Source organism: Mchenga conophoros, linkage group LG8 (genome assembly GCF_057382185.1).
Source record: "Mchenga conophoros isolate Kocher_MC1m ecotype Shallow Benthic linkage group LG8, M_conophoros_male_GT1.1, whole genome shotgun sequence".
Lineage (NCBI taxonomy): Eukaryota > Metazoa > Chordata > Actinopteri > Cichliformes > Cichlidae > Mchenga > Mchenga conophoros.
Window position 1 is genome coordinate 30,684,656 of NC_140533.1, and position 25,097 is coordinate 30,709,752.

The 25,097-nt window shown below is 46.7% G+C and overlaps 1 protein-coding gene across 3 annotated transcripts; it reads left to right on the plus strand.

Moving 5' to 3' along the window:
• The first annotated feature begins 1,883 nt into the window (after nucleotides 1-1,883).
• a1cf (apobec1 complementation factor) lies at nucleotides 1,884-23,359 on the plus strand. 3 transcript variants are annotated; one of them, XM_085285581.1, is made up of 13 exons: nucleotides 1,884-1,992; nucleotides 7,043-7,193; nucleotides 7,281-7,415; nucleotides 7,505-7,635; nucleotides 11,223-11,461; nucleotides 16,186-16,350; nucleotides 16,531-16,628; nucleotides 16,783-16,920; nucleotides 17,406-17,550; nucleotides 18,649-18,887; nucleotides 21,107-21,243; nucleotides 21,332-21,486; nucleotides 21,896-23,359. In XM_085285581.1, exons 2-13 carry the CDS (start codon nucleotides 7,092-7,094, stop codon nucleotides 22,048-22,050), a joined length of 1,839 nt encoding a protein of 612 aa, XP_085141707.1. In that variant the 5' UTR covers nucleotides 1,884-1,992; nucleotides 7,043-7,091; the 3' UTR covers nucleotides 22,051-23,359. The 3 variants fall into 3 exon arrangements, with proteins under 3 accessions (XP_085141707.1, XP_085141708.1, XP_085141709.1); XM_085285582.1 differs by having other exon boundaries at nucleotides 18,673-18,887; XM_085285583.1 differs by having other exon boundaries at nucleotides 21,332-21,496; nucleotides 21,896-22,034.
• The last annotated feature ends 1,738 nt before the right edge of the window (nucleotides 23,360-25,097 follow it).

A 25,097-nucleotide genomic window follows, 5' to 3' on the forward strand; every position in this document is an offset into this window, starting at 1 on the left:
TATCCACACATGGAGAAAACCTGGAACGGTGCCGAACCTTCCCAGGAGCGACCGGCTGGCCAAAATTATCCAGGAGGTCACAGAAGACCCTAAAACAACATCCAAAGACCTGCAGGCCTCATGCAGCTCAGTTAAAGTCAGAGGTCACGATGAACAATAAAAAAGAGGCTGGGCAAAAATGGCCTCCATGGGAGACTCCAAGGAGAAAACCAACGCTGACCAACAAGATCACAAAACAAGTTAGAATGCTTTCCTTTATTGTGGCGGGCAATCGGCGTAAGATCTCACAGGAATCCTTCGTTATTCTGAGGATTACGTTTCCACTTGCAGTGTGCCCATATAGTGGTAAAATTATACAAACAAAATAGAAGAACCTCAACACAATTAATCTCCATCTTAAATTTCCCAAATGAAAGGAATACAGAAATATATTTCAGAACTGTGCATAAAACAATGTGTACTCTAAACAGTGTGGCACAGTCACATACCTGCATTCACAACAAAAAGGCAACAAGTTAGAATGCTTTCTTTTATTGTCGTGGACAATCAGCGTAAGATCTAAATGGAAAGGCAACAACAGAGTTAGCTAACTGTGCTCCCATTTTTTCCCTCTCTTCCCAAAAAAGAAATCTCACATAAACGTGCATTCAATTCAACATAAGCACATGAGAAATGACCCGCAACAAATGATGTTTAAACAACAAAAATAATCGGGTCAGCTTGTATTACCGTTACAACCAGCGATATGATTTTTCTTCCCCACGACATTTGCGCATTCCTTACCTCGCAGGAATCCTCCATTATTCTCAGGATTACCCAGAATCCCTTGCCCTTTGTGAATGTTGCAGGGTGACAACAGTAGGTTGGTGCCAATGTCCCATTTAGGGGGATTTAACTTCGACTCTATTTAACTATGTTACACAAGCACTTTGGCGACAGTGGGAAGGAAAAACTCCCTTTTCACAGGAAGAAACCTCCAACAGAAACAGGCTCAGGGAGGGGCGGGGCCATCTGCTGTGACCAGGCTAGTGGGAGCCATGCTAGTGTTAGCTATTCTAGTGTTAGCTATGCTAGTGTTAGCTATGCTAGCGTGGCTAACACTAGCATTCCTCACCTTTATCAGGTGAATCAGATGCACACTTGGAGAATGGGGCCTCCGTTTCACTGCAGAGTGCCTTCATGTTCGTCATATATCCATGCTGGACATTTTAAGACAGGGAACGTCGAGGTAAATGTGCAAATGTCCAAACAGTTCTCAAACTGTTGCTGTAAGGACATAATGACTTACCGAAAGCTAAATGAAGAAGCTAGTCCAGTAGCTGCTAGTTCAAGGAGTACAATGAGCATTTTAAATGTCAAAAGACAAAACAATTTATGTTCCATGTTAAATTTTTATGTCTATTTAATTATTTTTATTACATTAAAAAAAAATTTAAAAAATAAACAAACAGATTTTGAAAATGATTTTGGATTTTTTTTTTAAAAATGTAGTTATTTAATAATCATTGTGTGACTCTCCTGCTCCTCCATAGTTTTTAACATGTTTAGTGTTTAGTAGAGGCAGCGTTGGGCCTCTAGTGGACGTCAGAAGAACTGCAGGGTTCAGGCCTGCAGCCGAGGTCTGAGTCAGAACCAGGACCAGGTTTTAGGCCCTGGGTTAAAAACCTGACCACATGTTTGTGTGCTGTGAAGAGACATTTGCAGGACACTCCACAAGTATGTGTGTGTGTGTCTATATTTGCATGCATGTGTGTGTGTCTCCACAGATAGCAGCGGGTTAAACATTAACGCTGGGCAGCTTGTAAAGCCAACACGAAGACAGTGAACCTTTGGAGTTTGATATGATGTGATCACACACACACACACACACACACACACACACACACACACACACACACACACACAGAGGCCCCTGATGACACGTGAACACACACTCGGCGCTCAGAATGACACAGCTCTGATCGGAGGGAGGTGATCTCTGAAATTGCTCAGGTGAGTTTTTGTCTCTCTTTCATGCAAATAAAGTTTTTTAGGTTTGAATTTTATATTTTAAATATACACAGAGAGAGAGAAAGTGTGAACAGGTAAAGTGAGGGTCGTTCTTCCTCTCTTCTTCGCTGGTGTCTGGTGAACAGTAGCTGTCACAGAGGCTAAAAGCAGCTAGCTGAGCAAACAGGCCGGCCGGGGTTAATGGGTGTTTTAATGGAGAGAGCGAGAGTGCTAAGTAAATGTCTCCCTACCGCTGTGTGAAAAAAGAGAGAATGTGAGCGAGTGTCTCTCGACCCATAAAAACATCAGAAATAAACACAAACAAGCACAAAGTCGAGTTTCTGTCTGCTTTGGGTTTCAAGGTTAAAAAGAAAAGACTCCTGCTCCGTGAAGTCCCACATTTATACAGAAAAAGCTTAAAGTAACATATTTACTACTCAGTTTAATCCAAACAGAAGCTGAACTGTAACTTAGTATTATCATAATCCAGTAATTAATCAGGAGCTAGAGCCACATTTAGCCAGAGTTTAAATTTTTTGTATTGTAATTGACTGTGTATAAAGATGGAAACTGCTATAGCGCATTAAACCTGCATTGCTCCTAATGCCCAGCAGGGGGCGACTCCTCTAAACTCTGACTGTATAGAAGTCTATGAGAAAATGAGCGTCCTTCTCGGCTGATCTGGGTTCAGTCACTACTTTCAGGTCAGACTGAAGAAAACAGGAAGTGTATTTTAGAGTATTTTTCGATTTTGGTCCCGTCAGAGTCTGAGAGGAACAGGAAGGAGGAGGAGGGCGGGGCTACCTGTGACCGGTAGATCCACCTGTCACTCATCAACTCCTCCAGTTTCAAAACAGGAAAATACTCCGTCTGTAAAGTCAGCCACCGTGAATCAGCAGCGAGTAGTTATTCATTTCACTTTGAAGGTCACCAGGACATTAAAAAGATCTGAGTGGAAACGAGCGAGGTGCTCATCAGGATCCAATCAGGACGTAGTGCTGGCGTCTAAACTTCTGTTTACTTAAATGTGATCTTTAAGACCAGAGTAGGAATATTTTATGTGATTATTACCTTTGAAATCGATTTTTATCCACAGATTAAATTCAGTTATTGTTCACAAAGTCAGAACATTTGACCTCTGACGTCACACATCACTGAAATGTTTACATTAAAATGACGCCTACCTTCATAAACTCAGTGCAGTGCTTCACCCAGGTCACTGCTCGGACTTTTAATTTGAAGACAGGCAGGAAACACAGTCTAAGAGCGAGCTGCGGCGTTTAACAGGACAGGAAGTAGTTTGTTTTCATCCAGTGCTGCGGTCAGCTGGAAAAAAACATCTTATGTTCCTGGTGTTTATCACAGCTGCAGCTGTGTGACCCACACTGGAGTTAGGGTCAAAGGTCAACTTTTCAGAACAGAGCATAAACACTGCAGCTTGTTTGCTGCCTCAAACACACACCGTGGCCTTCAACGGGTCACCTGTGCAGATGTGACTGCGCAGATGTGACTGTGCAGTTGTGACTGTGCAGATGTGCAGACGCAGATTTGCAGATGTGACTATGCAGATGTGACTGTGCAGATGTGCAGACACAGATTTGCAGATGTGACTGTGCAGATGTGCAGACACAGATTTGCAGTTGTGACTGTGCAGATGTGCAGACGCAGATTTGCAGATGTGACTATGCAGATGTGACTGTGCAGACGTGGCTGTAGTGGTTGAAACGTGGGGAAAGGTTAACCAGTGCAGCAGCAGAGATTACTCTGAGAGCGAGCTGCAGCTCACACAGGCTGATAAGGCAGATTTGCTGAAAGGCATGCTGGGATTTGTAGGAGAAGATGGAGGTCATGACTGTGGGGCTGTAAGTCTTTCATTTATTCTTTCATCATTTTGAACAACATTACATTTTAATTGAGGTTAATTTTTTTTACCTTTAACTGATACTTTGTTGGTATTTATATTAATATGTCATATTTTTACACAGTTGTTATAAATGTATACACATATTTAATTATAGGTTACATTATATTTTAAGACAATTTAGTTGTATCGTTTTTTTTATTGAATCCATGTATTTTGACATTATTTTGATCTTCTACCCTGAAATTTGAACTTCCACATGAATGTTGAACGATTTCAATATAAAATGTTTTGATATCATATCACAGAACGCATGCTCGTGTTATTTTTTGTCTCATTCTGTCAGGATGTATTTATAAAGATGCAACACACCAGCTTACCTAAACATGACTGCGATGCATCGTGTAACTCATTCTGACTGGCTGAAGTTTTAAGTAATGAAGGTTTTATGGAGCCTGTCATTAAGTTCTGGGCGCTGATGGGCTTCCATACTCACAGCTGTGGCCTCTGCTCTCTCTGTGTCTGACTGGATAAAAATTCAAACGTGTTTTTTGATTGAAAAACTGAAAATGTCAACAGATTCATGACCAGCTGAAGAAACGCAGATCTCTTTAGGCATCAGCTCTGTTTGCCAGCCAAACGCCCCTCTGTCAGCCGTGCTGATTGGTGGATCTCAGCAGCAGGTGACTGAGTCCAGCTGATGTTTTTCCACGCGCTGACTCTCAGCTCACCCTAAACTTCCTTGTGTGTTCACAGAGCTCCCAGACACAATCGGACGAACACTGAGCGTGACTCCCACCAACAGCTGATGTCCAGTACGAGTTGTTCTGTGCTTAAAGAGCTTTGATTTTCAGGAGTTTGGGACCCAGAGCTGGGGAGCGCTCTGAGGTCACAGCCCCCGTCAAAGATCAGAGCACACACAGGCAACGCCCAAACTGGAGGGCAGTTTGATAAAGGCCGAGGACAGAGCCACCCCTCCTGCAGAGGAGAGGGCGTCTCTGTGCTCGTGTCTGTCTCTCCTTTTTTTAATGAAACAATTTTGTGCTCAGCTTTTTATCACCATTATTCTGATGCAGCGTGAGACTTTGAGCTGTCGTAGAAACAAGAGAACACAAATATTTTAGAAATTTGTCTTACACTGTGGCCTCTGTCAGTGCACCCGGGGCAGCTGTGGCTACAGTGTACCTGCCATCACGGTGTGTGAATGGGTGGATGACTGAATGTAGTGTAACACGCTTTGGGGTCCATAGGGACTAAGTGCTATACAAATACAGGCCATTTACCATTTGTCAAAAACCTGTTAAAAACGTACATTTATATTAACGGGCAAACAGGACTTTGACCACAAAAACTAAAACTGCGATTCTGAATAAAAATAATAACAACAATGATCATATGTTACTATTGAAAATATCACAGTGATTAAAGCGCACACTCGAGGATTCACTGTAATAATTCATGAACCTGACACTGGTGTCATAAATGTACTGAGCGCTGTAGCTGCAGCAGCCGAGGATCAGGACTTTAACAGCGACCTGACCTCTGACCCCTGCTGTGGACCGATCACCCCAGACATTCTCTTTTTGGTGGCTTCTTGCTGTCATGTGATGGCGATTGTCTCAATGTGAACTTTCATTGGGGACAGTTTAACCCTGGTCCTCCATCTTTCTGTGCTCATGTGTTTACATCTCCACCTGTCAGCTAGCCTAGCTTCACTAACCCTCCAACCTCGCTGCTGTTTAGTTTTCAGTCTGTGTTTCTGTCCCAGGTTCTTCAGTCAGAACGTGGAGTATCACCTTTACATGGAAACTAGCAAGCTAACTTCCTGCTAACTGCTAACTGAGCTATATTGTTTTTGTCTGGACGTTAAACCTTATTGCACCACCTGCGAGAACATCCTCTCTGCACTTTGGACTCTCGGTGATGCTTCTGGGTTTATTTGATCGTGAACTTAAAGAGGATCAGAATCTGGAGGTGGTTAAGGAAGTCCGACTTATCATGTAGCTGGCTCACGAGGTCCACATGCTTGACAGTGCAGCTGTGCAATCATGAGATGCCCGCGAGCATGAGCGTGTCAGATTGAACGGATGGCGGCGCACTGTAACGCGCTGGTTCAAACATCGTTTTGAACCTAAACTCCAAACGCTCTCATTGTTCCCATATTTCCACGACAGCGACAGATGTTCTTGTGCTTGGAAATATCTAAATGACATGTAGTCATTACTGATGAGTGGCTGAACGTTCTAGGTCTTCATAGTAAAGGGGCATTCTTCCTCCCTGCTGTCGCCAAGCACTGCTAACAGATGATGGTTTGTTCGCTGTGTAATGCTTTATAAATAGAGATATTTATAATTCAATCATTTAAATAACTGACCCTTAAAATTGTGTCAGTACATTCATCATAAACCCAGCAGCATCAGCCAAAGTCCACAAGGTTGTTCTCTGTCTCTACATCATCGGCTGACTGTGTGCTGTCCTGTGGTTCCTGTAAATAAAGAGACAGATACACAGAACAACTGTTTGTTTTTGCCTTCGTCTCATTCCCAAACTGGGAGGACTGGGACCATTTTCTGGCCCAGGCTGTGGTTAGAGGGTTCAGGTTTTGAGGTTCGTTAGAGAGGAGTGTGTGATTCATTCATGAAACACAGGATTTATAAATGTGCTGGCTTCACATTTGAAGCCTCGCATGTTTCCTCTCAGTGTTACAGTGAGACGGGCTTCCAGCCTGCAGCTTTCCACAGTCTCTGTCAATGATTACCGAGCAGACCTTGACCTCGCTGCAGCGCTCTTCAAAACACGACTCGTGTATGCCGTTCAGACCAGCAGGTCCTCCTCGACTGCTGTTCGACCACGTCAGTGACAAAAGCTGCTGAAACCACCCAGCGTTTCCCCCGTCAGCGTCCGCACGTAAATGGATCTAAAGCAGCTTCGTATAGATGTGCAGAGGTCCAGCTCAGGGACTCAGTGAGTCCGGTCACTTTGAGTGTGCAATAAAACCATCAGCACGACATCAAATGAACATTTAACGTCCCTCAAACATGTTACGGTCTGAAGCTTGCAGTGATTTGCATTCAAACAGGTGTGACTGTATTCTGTGCAATACTCCGGCACATTATTGGATGACACGTGCAGGCGGACAGGTTCACAGCTGTTTGCACTCATAATAACACCTTTGCTGTTATTGTCTTCCAGTGAGCACCGCTAATTTCCCTGATTTACATATCGCTGTCAATCACACCCAATGGATTCCAATCAGAAAGCAAGCGGGGACGGACTGGCGGGGACGCAGAAGGAGGCGGCGCTTCGTTCACTCATGCAGCGAACCGGATACCAGCTGCGCCAGGTACGTGGCCCCTCAGACCCAGGAGACAGCAGCACGTGTCTGTTACTGCTCCTGAATGCTTTTCATGTTTTCCTGCTGGCGCTTCAGGAGAACGGTCAGCGGCGGTACGGCGGCCCGCCTCCAGGCTGGGACGGCCCCCCACCGGAGAGGGGCAGCGAGATCTTTGTGGGGAAATTGCCGAGAGATCTGTTTGAAGATGAGCTGGTTCCGCTGTGTGAGAAGGTCAGGGAACCACGGTTAAGGATGCGGTCACTGTGATCTATCTGGGGGTGTTGTTTCATCTGTGAGTGCTTCCCTCTCCATCTCTTCAGTTTGGAAAGATCTACGAGGTGAGGATGATGATGGACTTCAACGGGAACAACAGAGGATACGCCTTTGTCACCTTCAGCAACAAACAGGAGGCCAGGGCTGCCATGAAGCAGCTCAACAACTATGAGATTAGGTGATCCCTCTCTTATCTTCATTTGTACTGAATAATGACAGGATAACTGAGCTCTCAGAAACACATCGGCAGGCTTCAGGTCTACTTTCTTTCAGTTACTGTCAAAGAAATGTTAGAGTTATTTTTCTAGTAACAGTTCACAACTGCAAACATAATGGAGCAGCAAACTAAGAAGCACTGAGTACCCAAACAACCTGACCAGCAGGCATCTTTAATTCAATTCAATTTTATTTATATAGCGCCAAATCACAACAAAAGTCGCCTCAAGGCGCTTCATAGATACAGAGAAAAACCCAACAATCATATGACCCCCTATGAGCAAGCACTTTGGCGACAGTGGGAAGGAAAAACTCCCTTTTAACAGGAAGAAACCTCCAGCAGAACCAGGCTCAGGGAGGGGCGGGGCCATCTGCTGTGATTGGTTGGGGTGAGAGAAGGAAGACAGGATAAAGACATGCTGTGGAAGAGAGACAGAGATTAATAACAGGTATGATTCAATGCAGAGAGGTCTGTTAACACATAGTGAGTGAGAAAGGTGACTGGAAAGGAAAAACTCAATGCATCATGGGAATCCCCGGCAGCCTACATCTATTGCAGCATAACTAAGGGAGGATTCAGGGTCACCTGGTCCAGCCCTAACTATATGCTTTAGCAAAAAGGAAAGTTTGAAGCCTAATCTTAAAAGTAGAGATAGTGTCTGTCTCCTGAATCCAAACTGGAAGCTGGTTCCACAGAAGAGGGGCCTGAAAACTGAAGGCTCTGCCTCCCATTCTACTTTTAAATACTCTAGGAACAACAAGTAGGCCTGCAGAGCGAGAGCGAAGTGCTCTAATAGGGTGATATGGTACTACAAGGTCATTAAGATAAGATGGGGCCTGATTATTTAAGACCTTGTATGTGAGGAGCAGGATTTTGAATTCTGGATTTAACAGGAAGCCAAAACAGGAGAAATCTGCTCTCTCTTTCTAGTCCCTGTCAGGACTCTTGCTGCAGCATTTTGGATCAGCTGAAGGCTTTTCAGTGAGTTTTTAGGACATCCTGATAATAATGAATTACAGTCGTCCAGCCTGGAAGTAATAAATGCATGAACTAGTTTTTCAGCGTCACTCTGAGACAGGATATTTCTAACTTTAGAGATGTTGCACAAATGGAAGAAAGCAGTCTTACATATTTGTTTAATATGTGCATTGAAGGACATGTCCTGGTCAAAAATGACTCCAAGGTTCCTCACAGTGTTACTGGAGGCCAAGGTAATGCCATCTTTAATGTGAGCACCTTCTCCTGAATGTGGAGCACAGGTGGTTCAAGAGTCATGCCTCACCTGACTTCAGCTCATATAAGTCTTTAGTTACAACAGCCAGAGTCAAACCAGTCAGGCGACTAGTCAAACCTGGGAGTCCAGCCTGGTTCTGATTCCTCATTGGTGACTGCCTTGTTGAGAGAATCATTAATTAACATCGGTACAGACTAGAGATGGCACGATACCACTTTTTTATGTCCGATACCGATACTGATATCATAAATTTGGATATCTGCCGATACCGATATGAATCCGATATAGTGTTTTTTAATCAACACAACTGTTTTTTAAATATCTTGCTGCATTTTGTATAAGTTCATACTCAAGTTTAAAACAACAACTACACTAAAGCTATTCTGTTATACCTGTATGCAAAAAAAATGTTTCATAGTTCAGCAATACTGATCAATCTAATAAACTTAGACCTACACCATCCTCCCTATTCTGGTATTTTAAAGAGTACTTAGCATAAATATTAAGCAACCTAACTAATAGGGTTCCAACTCCCAGCAACAACAAAAATAAATAAATAAAAAATAGGGAACCACCCCTCACGCTCCACCTCATGATGCTTAATCGACGTAATCAACCTTAATTTGATGCAGTATGAAAAAAATGCACAGAAATCAATTATTTTTCAAGAAATATTAAATAGATTCAACATCTTTCTTCAACAAAATTGCAGACGGCACAGATGGTACCTTCCCAAAGTAAAAAGTACTATAGCTTACTAGGGTGTATATATTAGACTTAATAGTCACTATATACAGTAATTGACTTCTATTCATTTTGCATCAAATTAAAACTTTGGGTGTCAGATAATTATTTATTAAAAGCTAGACATTTTAAATGAGAATAAGAAAGAAAAGTATGTCTTTGTGCCCCCTTTTCCCAGTTAATGCCCTATCGGCCCCCCTGGCTAAACTTTGCTAGATCCGCCCCTGCACAGTTACCAGCATCAGCTACGTAGAAAAAGATCCTCGAGTAGAAAGTAATATTAAATAAATTCTAACAACAGCTGATCAAGCTTAAACGCGCTGCTGTTGTTCAGCCGCTGGTTTCCTCTTTCTGGTGCAAAGTGGGCCAAAAGCAAAGACGGACTCGCGACAGAAAAGCCGATCAGCTGATCATTGATCAGTTTCATGATTGAAGTAGCAGCAAGAAGAGGCAGTCGCTTGTTAAGCTTAACGCAGGAATGCTTTACAAACATTCAGAGATGGACTTACACACTTGCTTTACTTCTCTCGGGATAACTTTGTCGGAGATGAAATGCCAGGTTGCTAGCGAAGCTCCACATGCTATCCAGACCACCGACAGGTCCCGCATGCCACAGCCGCTCTATCACGTGATGCATACTGCTCCGACGTGCTAACGTTCTGAGGTGAGTTACGGCGTGTTGCAAGTTTTGTGAGGTGCTTTCGTGATATTTAATGGATCGGATTACATTTTTTATTTTTCTCCGATATCCGATCCAGTCATTTAGGTCAGTATCGGACCGATACCGATACGTAATATCGGATCGGTCCATCTCTAGTACAGACTAGCAGTACCCACCTACCATCACTCTACCAGCCGGCCATCCCCCTACAGCAAGGGTGGGGAACCCCAAGGGTTGGTGTCCTGCCAGTTTTAGATCTCACCCTGGGTCAACAGACCTGAATCACATGATTAGTTCATTACCAGGCCTCTGGAGAACTTCAAGACATGTTGAGGAGGTCATTTAGACATTTAAATCTGCTGTGTTGGATCAAGGACACATCTAAAACCTGCAGGACCCTGGCCCTTAAGGCCGGAGTTCCCCACCCCTGACCTGCAGCCTATCAACTGACCAACTAACCTTCTATGACCCACTAACCAAACACCCAACCCTACGACCTTTAACCCTGCCAGTGACGTAACGCAAATTATTCTACCAATCTACCAGAAACACCCAAACTACGTAATGGTCCAGAGGAGAGGAAACCAGAGCAGATACAAGTCCAAAATTCAAATGTTCATGACAAGTCAGCCGATACAGTGAACAGGCAGGAAGCAGGAGAGCGAGGAGAGCTTCTTTATCTCAAAATAGACTGGGAGCATTACACCGGGGAAACAGATGGTGCAGGTACTCGAGTGCTTTTAACACAAAAAAAACCCCTTAACAAATAAACCCAAAGTCCTGGGTTGTGGTCACAGTCCAGTACAAACATAGAAACACCCAAGTGCCAATCAGCAAAGACCTAACAAAGCAACCTTAGCCAGCTGGGTTCCCGTTTGAGCTTGAACCAAATCTTTCTCTGGCCCACAGGAACGGACGCCTCCTCGGCGTTTGTGCCAGCGTCGATAACTGCCGCCTCTTTGTTGGCGGGATTCCCAAAACCAAGAAGCGAGAGGAGATCCTGTCAGAGATGAAGAAGGTCACAGACGGCGTCGTCGATGTCATCGTGTACCCCAGCGCCGCCGACAAATCCAAGAACAGAGGCTTTGCTTTTGTCGAGTATGAGAGCCACCGAGCAGCTGCCATGGCCCGTCGCAAACTGCTGCCAGGTACCAAACCAAACTCAAACTTAGCTAATGTACAGTTATAATTCCCGCTCTGACTTCAGGAACGATTCACTGAAGAACAAAAATAAGATGTTTTCAAAGGATCTGTTAAAATGGGTTCAGTTATCCCCTAAAACTCGAAGGCTCTGATGATCAGCTGGTGCCAACTTCCTGTGGTGCTGGAGACACTGAGCAGCTGCAGCTGCAGTGGTTTAGCTAACAAATCCTTGACACCGGCATTGGGCAGTTAATTTTCCTTAGGCGGCCACATGAGGGCCTCATGAATAAATTTATAATTTATAGTTCAGCTGTAGCTCTCCACCCGGCTTCACACTGTCTAATACCTCGTAAAGTAAACCTAACATAATAAAAAATGACAAAGTCTCTTTTTGGCTGGCTGTAAGGCTGCATCATCACTGGCCAATCACAGCCTGTGACACAATGTCCAATAGAAGAAGAGCTTGGATGGGCTTAATGATAAGATAACTGCTGTATGAGTAATGTGAATGTGAGTTTCAGATAGACCCATAAATATACCCAAAGCTGTTGGTTTGTTACACTATCTGATTCTCAGAATCAGAATCAGAAAGGGTTTTATTGCCAAATGTTGAGCGGGTTTACAACATTAGGAAATTGCTGCGGTGCTTCAGTGCAAACATACTGTCATAAATACTGTTATAAATTAAGCTTAAATAGACATGAAAATAAAAATGAGAATAAGAATTAAAAGTGCTAAGTAGATAGATATATACATGATATATACATGAGTGCAGGTGGTGATCAGTGCCAAACATGGAATGATGCAGTGAACACAGTGTAGGGTCATGTGTTAGAGGCGGGGACAGTCATATGGTTATTGTTCATGTGTCCAACAGCAGAGGGGAAGAAACTGTTCTTATGGCGAGAGGTTCTGGTGCGAATGGACCGGAGCCTCCTGCCTGAGGGGAGCAGGTCAAACAGACTGTGTCCAGGGTGAGAAGGGTCAGCTGAGATCCGAGCTGCACGCCCCAGTGTCCTGGAGGTGTACAGGTCCTGCAGAGATGGGAGTCTGCAGCCAATCACCTTCTCAGCAGAGCGCACGACACGCTGCAGTCTCTGTTTGTCCCTGATAGTGGCTCCAGCGTACCACACGGTGATGGAGGAGGTGAGGATGGACTCGATGATTGCAGTGTAGAATTGCAGCATCGTCCGTGTTGGCAGGTTGAATTTCTTCAGCTGCCTCAGGAAGTACATCCTCTGCTGGGCTTTCTTGATGACGGAGGTGATGGTGGGCTCCCACTTCAGGTCCTGGGTGATGGTGGTACCCAGGAAGCGGAATGAGTCCACAGAGGTGATGGGGGTGTCAGTCAGGATGATGGGGGGGGGGGGCTGTGTGCTTCCTGAAGTCCACAATAATCTCCACTGTCTTCTGGGCATTCAGCACCAGGTTGTTGTGGCTGCACCAGGACACCAGACGTTCAACCTCCCTCCTGTAGGCAGACTCATCCCCGTCCGAGATGAGTCCGATAACGGTGGTGTCATCTGCAAACTTGATTAGCTTGACAGACTGGTGGGTGGAGGTGCAGCAGTTGGTGTACAGGGAGAAGAGCAGAGGAGAAAGAACACAGCCCTGAGGGGAGCCGGTGCTGATGGTCCGGGAGTCCGAGACATTCTTTCCCAGCCTCACGTGCTGCTTCCTTTCCGTCAGGAAGTCAGTGATCCACTGGCAGATGGGATCAGGCACATTCATCTGGGAAAGCTTGCCTCGGAGATGGTCTGGAAGGATGGTGTTGAAGGCAGAGCTGAAGTCCACAAACAGGATCCTGGCGTAGGTTCCTGGGGAGTCCAGATGCTGCAGGATGAAGTGTAGGGCCATGTTGATGGCGTCGTCTACAGACCTGTTGGCTCTGTATGCAAACTGCAGGGGGTCCAGGAGGGGGGCCGTGAGGGTCCTGAGATGGGAGAGAACCAGGCGCTCAAAAGACTTCATGACCACAGATGTCAGAGCCACGGGTCTGTAGTCATTTAGTCCAGTGATCCTAGGTTTCTTGGGGACAGGGATTATGGTAGAGGACTTGAAGCAGGCAGGCACATGACATGCCTGCAGTGAGGAGTTGAAGATGCCAGAAAACACTGGGGCCAGCTCGTTTGCACAGTGTCTGAGGGTGGCAGGAGACACACCGTCTGGGCCGGGAGCTTTCCGAGCATTCAGACTCTTAAACTGCTTCCTCGCATCTGCTTCATGAATATGAAGAGTTGTGGTGGGAGGAGGTGGTGTGAAATCCTCTTTTGTGTGGGGTGAGGAGGGGGGTGTTGTAGGTGAACAGTTTGAAGGTGGTGATGGCTCTATGGAGGGGGGAGAGGTGGGGGAATGAGTGTCCAAAGTGTCTCTATTGTTGGGGTCGTTGGAGGTGTGAAGGGTGCCTGATGGCTCGTCTAAACGGCAGTAGAAGTCGTTAAGGGTGTTGGCCAAGAGCAAGTCATCAGTGGAGTGGGGGGTTTTAGGCTTGTAGTTTGTAATATTCCTAAAACCTTTCCACACAGAGGCCGAGTCATTCTCTGAGATCTGCTGCTGCATCTTCTCAGAGTGCTGATGTTTAGCAACGTCCACTTCTTTAGTGAACCTGTACTTGGCCTCTCTGTAGCAGTCCCTGTCTCGCTTCTGAACGCCTTACTCTTTTCCAGCCACAGCTTTTTGAGTTTAGGAGTAAACCAGGGTTTGTCATTGTTATAACTCACCCTGGTGCGTGATGGCACAATGCTGTCCTCACAGAAGTGGATATAGGAGGTGACAGTGTCCGTAAACTCGTCCAAGCTGTTAGAAGCAGCCTTCAGTGTGTCCCAGTCTGTAGACTCCAAACACGTGCGAAGCTCCTCCACAGCCTCGTTGCTCCACAGTTTTTTGGTCCTCACGACAGGTTTGGAGAGCTTCAGCCTCTGTCTGTACGCGGGGATCAGGTGGATCATGACGTGGTCAGAAAGTCCGAGTGAAGCGCGGGCACCGCACGATAGGCCCCGCTGATCGTGCTGTAACAGTGGTCTCTGGTCGGGCATTTAATATACTGCTTGTATTTTGGAAGCTCATGGCTCAGATTGGCTTTGTTAAAGTCCCCAAGAGCAATGATGAGAGAGTCCGGGAATGTCCGCTCCATGTGCAGTATCTGCTCCGCGAGTGCGCACTGAGCTGCCTGCGCATCTGCGTCTGGCGGGATGTAAACAGCGGCCAGGATGAATGAAGCAAACTCCCGCGGAAAATAAAACGGTTTGCAGTGAATAAAAAGGTATTCCAGAGAGGAAGAGCAGTGCTGAGCAATCACTGTTACATCTGTGCACCAGCCACTATTAATGTAGAAGCAGACACCTCCACCTGTGGTCTTACCAGAGAGAGAGGCCTGCCGGTCCGCGCGCAGCAGATGAAAGCCCTCCAGCTTGAGCGCGCAGTCCGGGATGTCCTCACAGAGCCACGACTCCGTAAAACATAAGACACAGGAGGAGGCAAAGTCTCTGTTCATGCTTCTCATCAGGGCCAGTTCGTCTATTTTATTCCTGAGTGAGCGAACATTGGAAAGGAAGATCCCAGGAAGAGCAGTTCGCAGTCCGCGTCTCCTCAGACGCACGAGTGCGCCGGCTCGCTTACCTCTCTTTCGGCGTCTCTCTTTCCTGATCAGAGTCTGCAGTAAATCTGCCGCAGATGCGACAAATATTGGAAGTAAATCCACAGGTGTTGTAGTCCTGTAGTTAAGAAGCTCTTCTCTGGTGTAAGAATATCCAGAGGAGTGCCCAGACACAGAAGTTATGCACAAAAACAAAACAGAAGTAACGCACTGAAGCACCAGGGCATCCATACGCGGCGCCATCTTGGATCACAACAGTGATCACAACATCTGATTCTCCTGGAGTCTAAAGCTGAAAGTGTCAGAGATAAGATACAGAAACAGCTTTACTGCTTCTCCACAGGAAGATCAGGCTCATTGTGCAGCATTAAGTCTGATCATGCGGGTGGAAAGCCACGACACCGTGCCTCTGAAATCTGGCCTCCAATAGCGTCCAATCATCACTGAGTCCTGCTGAAGTTAAAGAGCGTCTGCCTCGTTAGCATCTTACTTGGTTTCTGACCCTGAACCCAACACCACAAACCATCCAGAGGACAATTACACGCTCTAGTAATTTTAGAAAAATAAAGCCAGCATGTTCCTCTGACGTCCAGCAGAGGCAGCAGGGAGTCAGTCCCATAGACTCTCATGTTAAACCTTTACAGCAGAAATAAATGTGTTTACAACCTGTTTGGTCTTTATAGATAATTTCCCATTCATAACGTCTGTTTACATAACTCATCTATTTAAATTGCCTTAAGGCTTAAACTTTACCTTTTAGGGGCGTGGCCTCTTTGAGTGACAGATGGATGGTTACACAGGTGGCTATAGCTGCTAGCTGTCTGCCAGCTTCACCTGAACTGCTCCTCTGGACTGTGTTTGTGCTGTTGGAGCCTTCTGGAGCATTTTCATTGACACCATGTGACCAATAACATGGCTGCTGTGAGGTCACTGTACTGTCCAAGATGTCTGAGCTCAGTTTGAGAGGATTTATTTGGATGTTACTGATCAGCAGTAATTAACAGGTATAGCAGTAATTAGCTCCTCCTTCTCAGCTGAGGGGGAGTGGCTTCAGACCAGCAGTTTACAAGTCGAGGATCACAAAGAGAACGATCCCTGCCAGACTTGATCACGAGTTTCCGTCTCCTCTATTAGGTCGTATCCAGCTGTGGGGTCACGCCATCGCTGTGGACTGGGCGGAGCCTGAGGTGGAGGTTGACGAGGATACCATGGCAACAGTGAAGATTCTGTATGTGAGGAACCTGATGCTGCAGACGACAGAGGAGACCATCGAGAAGGAGTTCAACAGCCTGAAGCCAGGTTCGATCAAAGCTCTGATTGTCCCTGAATGCGTCTTGTTGTTGCTCGTTTTGTAACTGAACTGCAGATTTTGAAAGACAAACGTTTAAAAGTAATATTTGAAGTATTTTATATTTGAGGACAAGTGTCTGCAGAAAGAAATTTGGTTTTAGAAAAGTACTTTTTGTATTTGTGCTGCAGGCGCAGTGGAGCGAGTGAAGAAGATCAGAGACTACGCCTTCGTCCATTTCACTCAGAGAGAGGACGCCATCAACGCCATGAAAGCGCTCGACGGAAAGGTCAGCAAGGCCCAACATTTAGTTCTTCCTCTGTTTTCACTAATCAAAATCCGTTTTGATTACGCTTGTTATGCTGTAATCAGTGGACACCTGTGTGTTAACCGTGAGGAGAAGGTTTCTGAAAGCCTCAAAGACTGACCAGGATCTCCTGCAGATGGTGGACGGCTCTCCCATCGAGGTGACGCTGGCCAAGCCGGTGGACAAAGACAGCTACGTTCGCTACACCAGAGGGACGGGAGGCCGAGGAGGCTCTCTGCTACAGACCGACTACACCTCCTACACGCTGGGGCAGGTGAGTTATTGACGAATGTCATGTGACACAATGTTTGACCAACAGGAAGCCAACAGGCACTCTGAGTTATTCCTCCTTTCAGGGCAGCTTTCAATGATCCACAGCTCAAAATAATCCTTCTGTAGCTGATACTGAGCCTCGGTGCAGCCCCTCACTTCATTTGCTGTCTGAAACAAGCTATTTTAGCTCCTCCCCCTTTAAGACAATTTCCTTCTGACTGGCTGTCACTCACAAACAGAATGGTTGAACAGCAGGTGGGTGTGGCTTCCGTGTTCCTGAGATGACCGAACATCTAAGAGTGCTTAGATCAGGGTTACTGAACACAGACTGAGCTCATTATTAGCTTGATGTTTATCGTGAACGACAGCAGATGTGACAGGAAACACTGAAACTGTGAGTGTAGACCTCGTTCTGGTGCTCCAGGAAACTCGTATCTGCTTCCTGTTAAAATGTACAAATACACATCTTTCTCTCTCCTCCTATAGATGTACGACCCTTCGGCGGCGTACCTCGGTGCGCCGGTGTTTTACGCCCCCCAGGCCTACACAGCCATACCAGCTCAGTTCCGCTTCCCAGCGGCCAAAGCTAACGTTGGAGGTCGAGGGCTGATCCGGACGCCGTCGGTCCGAGGTGAGGATGCCCTTAGAGCATGTGTGATCTCTGAATGCCTGCAAAGACAGCTCGCACTCACCTACAGAATAAAAGCACTCTGAGACTGAAGGAGCAGGTAGGCCCTCTGTCAGAACACCTGAACAGCTGCGCTGGGGACAGACTAATGCTTGGTTAACCACAGAGAACACACATGTGAGACACAGAGCTGACTCATAGAAACAAACAAGTCCACATTATTTCTAATGGCGAGCAGGGGGCGACTCTAAAAGGGAAATGAGTCTACTGAGTCCCACTACCATACCCCGCGCTCACCGTGTCACATGACCCCACCTACATCTTTTATACACAGTCTACGAGCTGGAGAGGGTTCATTTCTGAGGAAAAAGCAGAATCCTCCTTGTCAGAGATTAGATGGCTCCACAGATTTACTTTAAAATCTTTGTGTTTCTCTGAGTAAAAGCCTCCAGGGCTCAGCTTTGAACCTGCTCTGCCTCTGATAGGCTGCTGCGTTTCAGTGCTTCTGTGTGAGTCTGAGCTCGCTCTGCATCCATCAGCACTTTCAGATTTTAGTTTTATGCTGCAGCGCTTTAAACATAAAAGAAAGCTCCAAATCAAACAGACTTCTGATGGTGAACTGAGAGTTTGTGAAGCCCCGCCCCTGAACGCTGACTGTCCAATCACAGATCAGTCAGAGTGAGTCGTCTCAGTGGGCCTGCACAACTTTAAAGAGTCTCAGAGGTAACCCTGCCGCTGTGCAGAGGCTGGAGGCGGGGCCTCAGAAACCATCATTTCACCTGTGTCATGAAGCGGTTCAGCTGAATCACAAACACGTGATGATGTGTGAATGTTTTTCTGAAGCAGGAATCAAAAACAGATCCACGAATCACGAGAAGTTTCTGTCAATTCAGGCTTGAATGAATTTAAATACCTGAAACTCAATCAGGCAGGAAACGGTAATCGTCAACGAGCATCAGAAGAAGAAGGGCAGGTGTACTGTTACCGTGGTTACCACCGTACCTGTTCACTCTGATCAGATAATTGTCTGGCTGTGTGATTCTTCTTACGGCTGATTTCCGGTGATTTGATTGATTTCACTGCCTTTTCGATTTCCTGTAGAAATTTACATGACTGTACCTGTAGGGGCTGCGGGGGTGCGGGGACTGGGTGGGCGGGGCTACCTGGCCTACGCTGCTGGGGGTGGAGCCATGGGGAGAGGCGGTGGTGGCGGTGGTGCCTCCTACGGGCTGAAGGCAGACAAGCAGCAAGAGGAGAAGTTGTATGATCTTCTGCCGGGAATGGAGCTGACCCCAATGACCCCGAACCTGAAGGCCACCGCTGTCAAGCCTGCACCACAGGTAACAGGACACACCTGACCGAGAGGCCTTTAATTGTTGGTGTGGCACAAAAATCCAGAGCACACAACTCATAAAATGCATTTGGTTTTATTTATATATTTATCATAGTGTAAGTATAGACTCGACAGTTATACAGAAAAAACAATCAGACCTGGCGACAGTGACAAGGAAAAACTCCTTTTTAATAGGATGAAACCTCTCAGAGGGGCGGGGCCATCTGAGAGACTGATTTGGGGGTAGGAGACAGAGCACAGACTGGGGTCTCAACTGGTCCCGGCCTGATGTGTCAAATAACCTCACTTGGGCCAGGGTTACCCAGGCCTAAGCACCTGGGCTGAGTGAAAACGAGGCGGGCCTCCTGCAGGGTCACCTCGGTGCTTCCGATAGGCTCCTTGTCCATTAGTTCCCAATTGGATCAACTTGACTCCGATCGACTGGTTTTCCATTACTTTCGAGTACTACCTAATGTACATTGTTGTCATTATACCAACGGGGCCGAACGTCCTGTGGCATAATTGGTATGTGACACGAACGCCACAACAAGGTGGACGTCAAGGCGATGATGTAGCTGCTGCTCGGTCTGAGGCTTTTTCTCACACTCGGGGACCACAGCCTTGTTTTTGGAGACATTTCCCTCATTGCTGGGTTTCAAAAATGGCGGTTTAGATTTTTGTGAACAAGATGCTCTCATGACTCATCAAGTGATGCCACTGACCAGCCAATCGGTGGCATGCAGTCTGACGAGCTCACATTTTAGTGACTGCTTGGAACCCCAGCTGAGCAGCTACTACTTTAGTACTATGACCTAATGGAAAAAACCTGAAAACTGTGGTGAGTCGATCAAAGTTGATGGAAAAGTGTCCATGCAGTCGGGCTGACCTCAGCCCACAGCTCAGGGTCTGGAGGCAGCGTCCTGTCTGTGGACATCTGGCTTCATCAGGTGCACTGGGTGATCCACAGCTGGAGGAGAAGCCTGAGGCCACAGAGCGCCCACTGGAATCTAAGAATTTCACTCCCCCAAAATAACCCACAGCAGTCAGGTAACTGCATGAAGGGGAAAACTCAGTCAGTCATGTGACCTACAGCAGTGAACATGGGCCGCATGATGCCTTCATGGGAGTGCAGTAAATATCACACCTGATGAGAACCTCTGACAGTGAACAGCTGAAACAGCAACCAGGGACGAGGCTCCACCTGGTGGCGATATTCCACATTTACGTTTTCTTTTGTATTCAGTTTTTATTCAGATGGATTGTCAGTGAGGGAGACTAGGATACATCAGATCAAATTAGATTTGATGTATTCATCTGCAGGAAACACTAAACCCAGATCAGTCTGACGATACTGAAGCTGTCAGGGTTTATTAAATGCTGCTCATTTAAAACGAAAGGAAGAACAAACCTTTCAAATTAAAACACTAAAATGTACAAAATATATTTTTATATTTGGTCAAACAGACTCTCCTCATACTTTTATACTTTTAGCTCTCACGCACCATTACTGTGAGTAAATACTGCAGTCTGTCTGTCCTCCTGTCTGTCCTCCTGCCTCTCTGTCCACCTGCCTGCCTGTCCTCCTGTCTGTCCTCCTGTCTGTCCTCCTGTCTCTCTGTCCTCCTGCCTGTCTGTCCTCCTGCCTGTCCTTCTGTCTGTCCTCCTGCCTGTCCTCCTGTCTCTCTGTCCTCCTGTCTGTCTGTCCTCCTGTCTCTCTGTCCTCCTGCCTGCCTGTCCTTCTGCCTGTCCTCCTGTCTGCCTGTCCTCCTGCCTGTCCTCCTGTCTGTCCTCCTGCCTGCCTGTCCTCCTGTCTCTCTGTCCTCCTGTCTCTCTGTCCTCCTGTCTGTCTGTCCTCCTGCCTGCCTGTCCTCCTGTCTCTCTGTCCTCTTGTCTCTCTGTCCTCCTGCCTGCCTGTCCTCCTGTCTGTCTGTCCTCCTGCCTGCCTGTCCTCCTGTCTCTCTGTCCTCCTGTCTCTCTGTCCTCCTGCCTGCCTGTCCTCCTGTCTGTCTGTCCTCCTGCCTGCCTGTCCTCCTGTCTCTCTGTCCTCCTGTCTCTCTGTCCTCCTGCCTGCCTGTCCTCCTGTCTGTCCTCCTGTCTGTCTGTCCTCCTGCCTGCCTGTCCTCCTGTCTGTCTGTCCTCCTGTCTCTCTGTCCTCCTGCCTGCCTGTCCTCCTGTCTGTCCTCCTGCCTGCCTGTCCTCCTGTCTCTCTGTCCTCCTGTCTGTCAGGTCCTGGAGGAGCTCTGTCAGAAGAATAACTGGGGTCAGCCGGTCTATCAGCTGCACTCTGCCATCGGTCCAGACCAGAGACAGCTCTTCCTCTACAAGATCACCATCCCAGCGCTGGCTACTCAGTACCCCAACGTGTAAGCACGTCTCACCTGTCTGATCACCTGCCTGCTGTTCAGCTGGACGCAGCGCTGACTGTCCACCTGTTCACGTATCTCTCGGCAGCCATCCCTTCACCCCTGCTAAGCTGTGCGCGGGCGTAGAAGAGGCTAAAATTCACGCGGCCGAACACACCCTGCAGACGCTCGGCGTGCAGACGGAGGGCGCCACCGATGCCAGCTGTGCGACTGCGGCTGCCGTGGCAGCAGTAGCCTTCCCAGGTATGTGAAGGTCCGTACCCAAAGCCGACTAACGCTTCACTCAACTAACCGCTGACAGACGCGCACCTGCAGGCCCAAACACCACAGACTGTATATAAAAGATGGACATGGCTTCAAAGCCTGCCAGATGGCGCGAGTGCTGATGACCAGCAGGGGGCGCCTGCTGTGTGATTGTAAGTGAACTCTCTCCTGATGACTTGCAATTTTTCAAAATAAAACATTCCTCCTCCTGCAGAGGACGAGAGACTTCACTAACCAGGAGGTGACATCACAGCGGCTACGTCCATCTTTTATATACAGCCTATAAAAATGCTGCAGCTAAAAGGCTTCGATGGGATCAGAACAGCTAAAGTTTTGTGCTGCCGTCCTGAAACAGGCGGTGCTGAGCTTGCATTGTGTGTCCCCGCAGGATACACGCTGGCGGGCCCGGCGTCGACGGCGGTCGCCTCCCAGCTGAAGCAGGCCGTGTCTCTGGGTCAGGACCTGACTGCCTACACCACCTACGATGGCTACCCCGCCTTCGCTGTGGCGGCTCGCCACACTGACGGATACGGTGTTTTCTAGAGCAGCGGTTTCAGAAGAAGAACGCCCACAGGATGCTTTGATGCTCTTTTCAAACTTCCTGAAAGTACAACATGAAATCTGATTGGCTCGTTATAGATACCAACGCTCAGTCAAACCCAAACAAAAGGAATCGAATGCGCCTTCACGCTGAGGTCCAAACTCTCCAGAACTCGGCGGTTTGAGTCTCGCAGGAAGCCGCGGCCAGAAAACGTCTCAGACTCGTCAGCATCTTCTTCTTTCTCCACGCGTCGCTCTCTGCTCTCCAGCTTCCTGAAATCCGAATCATGGCCGTGGTTTCCACGGTTTCGTCATTGATTAGGCAGCCCGTGATTGGCTGTGATTGGTCGGTTTGAATTCACGTTTGGATCGGTTTTTTTCCTCGTAGCGTGTTTACAGCATTGAAGTGTAGCTCAGTCATTTTATCGCCATCGCCTTCGTGTCGCTCGGTTTTTTACTGAAAACTTTTGTTTTAAAAATCTGAGACCAGTATTTAAGTTCCTGTTTCAGTTAGTTTCATTTTTAAAAAGCTGTGATATGATGCACTTACAATACTGCTGTACTGCTGAAACGTGCTCTCAGTTCATAATCCTCATGATCTCCAGCTAACAGAAGCTGGATCAGAAACGTTGTCCCTGCTGTTGGAGTGAATCCGTGGGTTCCTCTTACTTTGTGGATGTGGAGCTGCTGACTTCGTTCTGGTGTCTCTGAGGCGTTACTCCATAAACACCAGCTGATGCCGTGATGCTCGTCTCGTCGCTCTTTCATTGTTTTTCATCTGTTTTAACCTTTCCTTCATTCCACTGCCACTAACTAAACCAGGGTTTATTATCTCTGGTTTAGTTAAACACTTGGTTAACTAAAGTTACTAAAGCTGGTTCATGCCTCTAATAAAAGTTTAATGAGTTTCCATGCTTGCTTTGAGGGAGGCGATTGACCTTTGACCTGTCAGGACACGGCGATGTCGTTGATTCGTGTTGACTTTTATTCTTAAATGTTTCTGGAGAGTTTTAATCGACGACACTGAGCTGTGAACACGCTGAAGCAGAGACAGTATTAAAGTGTGTGAAGCACTTAGAGCTTATTTTTATACCGGGAGAAAGAATGAACATCCTCGCTGTGTTTGTACAAACGGATTTTAGTCCTTTTTCTGTAATAATTGACTCAGAAACTGAAACATGGGAAACTGAATCAGCGCTTATCTGTCGAGCTAATTCTTCAGGTTTCTCACATCGTCAAAAGAAACCGCTGCAATAAACTGTTGATTTTTAACAATCATCTCAAAATGAATAAAATAAGATCTGAATAAACAGCAGCCTCCTCATGTCATCTTTGAAAGCTCAGTGAAAACTGAAGAAATGAGAGCAGAGGACAGTGATGGAAGCTGGTTCCACAGAAGAGGGCCTGGAAACTGAAGGCTCTGCCTCCCATTCTACTTTTAAATACTCTAGGAACAACAAGTAGGCCTGCAGAGCGAGAGCGAAGTGCTCTAATAGGGTGATATGGTACTACAAGGTCATTCTCTGCATTATTGCAGGGTCCACCTTACAACATAAAGCACAGTGAAGCGACTGTTGTTGTGATTTGATGCTGTTTAATTAAAATTGAATTGTTTTATCATCATACGGATTAATATTCTCACTGAAAAAGGTGGAGCTGTAGTTCGAGGCTGTGACCACTAGGGGGCTGCAACCAGAGCACATCAGCTGTTTGTGTCTCGTTTGTTATCGGCATGTGTCATGAGCTGCACACAGACAGACTTCACACAGCAGCGCACTTTGGATCAAACATTTAAAACATTTATTTTCGTTATATTTGTTAAAACGCTGGCAGACGATCAAAGTTTACATCACAGATCAGAAAGAGGCGGGAACATATAACACGAGGAGCGTGTATAATTTCTCAGTGATTCATTTTAATTGATTAAGTATTCTGACTGTGAACATGTGACCATCACGGCGTAGGGTGGATCTTCATGCTGACGGCCTTCAGGGAGTGGTTTCACCTTTCCAGGATTTCCACTGCAAAGTTAGGCATGGTGCTATCTTGACAATCCCCCCCATGTGAAGTTTGGCACAGTCCTTGTCAAAGGACCAGGACATGCATCTTTCTGCATGTGAGACATTCATGTGGCTCTGGAGCTGCAGCGGAGAGCTTTGATTTATGCTCCACTGAAAGGATGTTCTCCTCAGCCTCACACTTATGGAGCTGTTAGCAGCTACACTGAGAGATGTTTGCTCAGGGGGAGAAGTCAGAGAACTCATGGGCTGATCACCTCACAGGTTATTGTGAATGACCACAAACCAACACCTCCTCCAGCTTCTCCAGGTCAGACCCCGAGGCCTCCTCAAACCAGCCGTTACGTCCTGGGTCTGTCCAAGGGTCTCCTCCCAGTCAATGTGCCAAAATCGCCTGACCTTGGAGGCATCCATGTCAGCTGCTCCTTCCCATCAGCTGAGCAGAGACACCCACGTTTCTAAGCTGTAGACCCCATTAAAGGCTGGATGGCTGACAATGTCCTCCAACCTCATGAAGGAAAAACTGAAGCATGTGTATGTGCTCCTGACAGATTTGTGCCTAAGATAATGAAAGCTCTTGGTCCCCTTTTGTGAAATCGTCTATCAGGAACTTTGGGGTAACGTTTGACTCCGCCTTACTTTGGATGTTCATGTCAAATCTCTGGTTCAGTCCTGCTTTGATCACTGAAGAAACATTGCTAAATTAAGTCCTGTTGCATCCCCCAGGTACTCACAGGTGGTGCTGTCAATACAGCTGCAGTGGCTCCCCACTGAATTCAGAGTCCATTTAAAGATTCTGGTTCTGACTTTTAGAGCTCTTCATGGACCAGCACCAGCTTACATTATTGAACTTCTACAGCCCTGTGTGAGGTCATGTGATCAGCACACGAGGCTTTTGCCACTGTGACCCACAGAGTGTGGAGCTCTCTCCCTCTGAGCTAAAGATCTGTGGACTCACTCTCTTTTAAAAAAACAAATAAAACTCATCTTTTTTGAATTACGTTTGGTCAACTTTTCTTTTTTGTTGCTCTG

What these genes read in the sequence shown, in the direction of transcription:
- a1cf (XM_085285581.1), top strand. Translation starts at nt 7,092, where the DNA reads ATGGATTCCAATCAGAAAGCAAGCGGGGACGGACTGGCGGGGACGCAG. An exon ending in TGGTTCCGCTGTGTGAGAAG is followed by an intron (nt 7,416 to 7,504) that starts GTCAGGGAACCA and finishes CCATCTCTTCAG; the next exon opens with TTTGGAAAGATCTACGAGGT. An exon ending in GGCAGCAGTAGCCTTCCCAG is followed by an intron (nt 21,487 to 21,895) that starts GTATGTGAAGGT and finishes GTGTCCCCGCAG; the next exon opens with GATACACGCTGGCGGGCCCG.